Raw genomic sequence first — 5670 nt, forward strand, 5'->3', positions numbered from 1 at the left:
AGCATCAGGAACAGTGGTTTTCAGGACAATGCAAGAAAACTATGCATTGCACATCACCAACTTGGACTATTCTGTGGTCCTCTTCTGTGTCTCAGGCCCAGTGTGTGGTTTTTATGTTTCTTTTCAGCTCCTACCCCACCTTGCATGGAAGAAAATGATGCCTCCAAGTGTGACAGCTTTCTTAGACCCCACCCCGATAAAGGTAGCCCTGCTGGCATTTGGTTATAACTCCTATTGAAAATTCTAATTAAGTCCTTAGGAACTGAGACATTAGTTATTTCTTCCTTCTAGCTCTTCTCTGGGCTAGCTCAATAGCCCATTTCCTTGGCAGATCTCCTACCTTTTCTCCACTTCAGAGAGAGTACCCTGCTCTCCTTAAGTGTGAATCCTCCTCAAGGGAAAAGAGAACCAACCTTTAGTTGCCAAATATTTCAGGTTCTTGCCCTCCATGTTCCTGTTCACAGTTCTTCCCAAGGGAGCCATGGGATCTTTATACAATTGAGACCTTTGGCCACCCAATTATTGCTCAATAAACAGCTGATGGGCAAAACCTAATATAAATAGTCTACAGGCTGAAGATACTTAACATCCCCCCCTAAAAAAAAATTGTAGCTTTCTTCCCTCTAATCCCTTGGAACTGATATCTACCTTCTCTTTGGAAAGGTGCAAGGAAAAATCATCCCCATCCATGACCACAGGATTGTTTTGGAAAGAATGTGTACATTTTGTGTTCTTGACTTTAAAAACCAATACATTAATGCTTACCTTTAACCTCTACCCTGCAAATAGAGGGGAGAATCAAAAGTGCTATTTTTCCTTTCTATATGCTCTTTAATATGCAAGTATATATTTTAATAACTTTTCAATTAAAACGTATGGATGTTTCATTTGCATAGCAAGCCTTGTGTTTCATAGACAACTTTGTTTTACTTAAAACATGACTCCCAGAAGGAACCACCCCAAATTAAGGGCATTTTAGTGAGGGGGATTGGAATGGGCCATCTCATTTTCATACCTGGCTGCCAAGAGGAAAAAATGAAGGCCTTGTAAGAAAAGAATTCTGTTCTGGTTGGTGAGGTCACAATGTCTGGTGGCTAAAAACCTTGAAATCATGAAATTACTCAGAGCCTGTAGTTTAAACTTTATTTCATATCTATTGTTAAATTACACAAAAATCAGTGAATGGTTTGTAAAGCTACACCATTGGACAAATGTTTACAGATGAAATCATGAGATTTACATTATGATGACAAAAATGTATATTTATAACATCCGCTATATACAATCATCAGTATAGACAGAGAAAATGCACTTAATCTTTGCAAACCATGCACACCACAGCAATACACAAAATGTTTTTTTTCTGTAACAAGCTTTTCCACTGGCTCAGGCTTCATCCTGCTTTCCAATAGTACCTATCAGTTTTAAGAGCAAACATTTTCAATTAAAACTAAACAAAATTGAAATACCATAGTGATCTACAGACTATTTTAAAAACACAATGTACACAAAATAGTTTTACTCTAAAACACTTTGACTTCAAGGTGTGTTTTTTAAAAAAATTCCTTTTAGTTTTTTAGGTCTCAGAATTCCCAGGCCTGCAATACTGTCAGACAAAACAAAAGCTAGAAATAGTGATACAAGCTCAGAGTCAAGAAAATCCATTTTAATCCCAAATACTCAGCTTCTTGTTCAACATGTGGCCATATTATTACAGATGAAACTAGATTATACACACAAGCAGATTGTACAAGATATCACTTTATGGTCACACTTCTAAGCATGTCCCTCTTGAAAACATAAATGTCACTTCCAGTCACCTTGTTTGATTTATAGCCAAGAGGTTAGTGCAAGTGCTTACAAAAGAGTAGCAAAATCCATAAAATGAAAACTGCCCAGAATCATGATGCTTGACAGCATAGCGGGTTACATACTTCTTTAAACCTTGCTCAATTCGTAATTGATACCATAAAAGTGTTTTTACACAGACTTACACTACCAAATCACTCTCCTTAACTCATATGTTCCTGATACTCAACCTCACTGCAGAACACTCTTTACTTTTGTTCTTTGTTAAACAAAAACCTGGTAGAAGGGTTTACCCAAAGTATCAAGGTGCAGCTTTTGGTGTTACTGCATAACTCTGGCTATCCTAATGCTTATTCTACAATTTTTGGTTCTTGCAATTTTCTACAAATCTGTCAACATGAAAAAGAACTAATGGGCTAGAAATAGACAGCCCAACTGGAAACATTACAATAAAGATGTGCAAAAGGTAAATAACAGTTCACATTTCAGGTTCAGGTCTATCTGATCAAGAATAACTTCAGCAATATTTTTAGACACATTATCCTGTTCAAGAGTTTCTTGATAAGGACCTCACTACACAAACATTGATAAGACAATTCTATAGAAAGAAAGTCCTGACTTTAATCCAGGATTATATACCACAATAAATTCAGCAACACACCATTTAGAAGATGAAGAAAGATTCTATACATGGGTTAGTTTGGAATGAGCACAATTTGGAGAAGCCTTAAAATGAATGAGAAGCAGCGCCAAAAAGATTCCAGAATTGTTGAAATTACAGTGCCCCAAATGTGTCTGGAAATTAGATCTTTATGTTGGTGTTCCATTTAGAAAAAGAAAAAAAAAAGTGTTTTGTTTGATATGAGATACACCCTGTTTAAAACCTTTAAGCAGTAAAAGTTAGAAAAAGTTTAAAATTTTAAACATCTCTTAAATAATAAGATATGAGTCCTGTTCTTGAAAAGCCAATATTTTTACATAAAACTATCTATGTTTGAGAGAGGAATTTTTCATTTTTACAGTTTGATAAAATTTATCATCAGTTGTTATTCTGTTTAAACAGATTCCTTGTTAAAGTCAGAAGAAAATGAAAGGTTTTGTGTTTCGTTTTAGCCGTTTTATGTTTATACTTATATTTACCCCTGGGAAAAAACGTTTGCTTCCAAGATTGGGTCTTAGTGCATCATGAATAATTTAAAGTCCATTTCTTAGCCATAAGTTAAATGGTCACATTTCATGTTTGTCTCCATAACTAATTTAAGAACTTCTTAAAATAGCTAAAAACAGCAATTTCTGGTGAGTCTGGTTTGGCTTTTGGATTTCATAAATAGTCCAACCAAAAAAAAAAAAAAGACAATTTAATTGTATATTAAGATTTGTGTGACCCACGCACAGTATAACATTTAATTGAAAGGCAACTGTAAAGGCAACATCTAAACTTTTTTAAACTTCCAGAATTAAGGAAGCAGGATGTGTTTGTACACTTTCATCTTTTAAGATATGCCATCTCTTCAGTGGCGCTTTGGGAAAAGTGTGCACAAGCCTTTCTGAGCCATTTAACGCCATTTCTCTACACTGCCTATGTAATCATTGGTGCCATTGCTGGTGTTGCCATCGTTCTGCTCTTGGCCTGGGCTCTGCTTCTGGTTTTCTCGGTTCTCCTTCTGGCTCGGACTCTGAGTCAGATTCTGAATCAGATTCTGAGTCAGATTCTGATTTGCATTCGGATTTGGGTTCTGACTCGGATTCCGGCCCTGGCCCTGACCCTGGCTCAGGCTCTGGAAATGGGTCTGAAAGAACCTTCCCTTCAGAAATTTCCGTTGTTCCTGACGCTTCCGCCTGGCCTCCTGGTGCTCTTTCTGCCTCATAAACTGATACCTCTGCAAAAAGAGATCTTTTGCATAGCTGTACAATTCCATATCCAGAAAATTCAGTCCCTCAATACGCTTTTGGATTTCCTCGTTGATCTCTACGCTAGAGGCCCTAGTGGTATTATACTGGGTAAACGGCGAAATAAAGTTCATGTTGAAGGTTTTCTCAAACAGATACTGGGTCTTCCGCTGAAACTCAGTGAGGCCGAAGAACGCCATGTGCTTCAGATTCGATTTGGCACTTTCCAGAAGGACCTTGTTTCTTTGCTTTTCGGGCATGACAGAGAGGTTGTAGCAGCCTACCAGGGTCAAGTCAGAGAGCATGCGCACCTGGCGGTTGTTGGCGAGATTATAGGGACAGTCCATGAACTCTTTGAGGGGGCAGCCAGACCAGTCATCACCAGTGTAGCAGCTGGGCAGCTCTTCAGAAGTTGGGGGCCTTCCGTCGCAGACATGCAGGGATGCTTTCCATGTTGCCCCTCTCTGGACATGCCTCCACTCACTCAAGTACCGGGACACTGGGTCTCGGAGAATGGTGATGTAGTGGAAGTTCCTATGGACAAAGCAAAGAAAACCAACAGTCAAAAAATGTGGGTGACGTAAGTGGAGTCAAGGAGGTACATGGCATATGTGATGTTCACTGGCCAGTAAGGAAGGCCAAGTGGGAATGACAGAGATCTGATGGCACTTGTCCTGTGAACTGTGCTGCAGTCCCCTCTCTTAGTCCCACTAGCCTGGACACATAGCTAATTTTCTCACCCAGTTTGCTGATACTGCACCTAAAGCAAGTATGAAAAGGTTAGCCTCAAAACATCAGTGTTGTTTCATGCTCTCCACCCCCAAACACCCATGTACGGATCATGAAATGCAGACTCAGTGGAAGCAAATGATTTGTTGAAGTGAAATGGAGTTGGTAAGTGAGCTCAAACTCTAATCTTTCTTATTAAATATGCACAAGCATTTTCCCAACATCCAGTATTATCTGGATATCTTATTTAAAAAAAAACCCAAAACCTCATTGAAAGAGTGTTTGATATAATAATACTCTTGATTCTGGCCATCGTCACAATATGGCTTGTACGTTATGAAAGTGGAATGTAGAGATAGGCAGAGCAGCCTGGGGCCTCCGGAAATAAACATTGTGGTTAGTCACTGACTGAAATAGAGGTGGTAGCTGCCAATGGCAAATATGCAAGCTACTGCGTTGGTTTTGGCCTTCGCTCACATGATAATATTCCAAGGATAGGAAAGTTAACTCTATGAGCCCCAATATGTCCTATTTCTTTACCTACTGAAAGGACACGTGGATGTGAACAAGTGTGGAGGCTTTGCTGTATGGCTGTCTTCCCTTTGGGGCTTCAAACGGATGAAGTTCTTTGACTCAAGGAGAGAAACAGCCCTGGAATTGTGCCTTTCACAAGAAATGAGTTTCCACCCAGGTACAGTGGATGAAGGATGAGGTCATGCAGGGAATACTAGGGATAGAAAACAACAATAAACAGTTTCTTAAAGGAAACCCGGAGAAAGGCTTGCCATTTTTCCGAAGTATTCATTCCCATCTGAGGCAGTGGTAGTTCGCTGTACATGCTTGACTGAATGTTGGCTGATGTTTTTGGAGGAAACATTTCTCCCAATTCTTGGGCATCCAGCAACTCAGGCATCCTGAGATCTATACTCAATGCCTCTCTCCTGGCGTTTCTTCTGCCATGCATGATCTTTCTTCTTTGACTGTAAAATTCTACTCATCCTTCCAATTCCAGCTAAAGTACCATCTCATGTTTGAGAAAATTCACCCCACCCCTTGCTGTCCATCATTACTTCTTCCTCTGAGTGGCCGCAGCACTTTCATACTTAGCCTTTGTTAAAACACTTGTGAGACTGAATCGCGATGATTGTTTATAATTCCACTTAAACTCTATTTTCCAGGACAGGGGCTCTGTCCCATTCTTCTATATAACCCTCATCCCATCCATTCCAGCTTTGTGCCTTG

At 39.4% G+C, this 5670-nt stretch overlaps 1 protein-coding gene across 1 annotated transcript; it reads right to left on the reverse strand.

Annotated features, from left to right (window-relative positions):
* Positions 1–1129: 1129 nt before the first annotated feature.
* On the reverse strand, positions 1130–5341 carry LOC123628192 (heparan-sulfate 6-O-sulfotransferase 2-like). Its single transcript, XM_045537834.1, has 2 exons — positions 5214–5341; positions 1130–4233 (listed from the first exon to the last, which is right to left on the reverse strand). The coding sequence occupies exons 1-2, from the start codon at positions 5339–5341 to the stop codon at positions 3366–3368; spliced, it is 996 nt and encodes a 331-aa protein (XP_045393790.1). The 3' UTR covers positions 1130–3365.
* Positions 5342–5670: the final 329 nt, after the last annotated feature.

The sequence above is a fragment of the Lemur catta genome, chromosome X (assembly GCF_020740605.2).
Source record: "Lemur catta isolate mLemCat1 chromosome X, mLemCat1.pri, whole genome shotgun sequence".
Taxonomy (NCBI): domain Eukaryota; kingdom Metazoa; phylum Chordata; class Mammalia; order Primates; family Lemuridae; genus Lemur; species Lemur catta.

Coding starts and splice junctions, on each gene's coding strand:
- LOC123628192 (XM_045537834.1), bottom strand. CDS start 5,341: ATGCCTGAGTTGCTGGATGCCCAAGAATTGGGAGAAATGTTTCCTCCA. Junction 4,234..5,213: donor ATGAATACTTCGGAAAAATG/GCAAGCCTTTCT, acceptor CTTTGTCCATAG/GAACTTCCACTACATCACCA.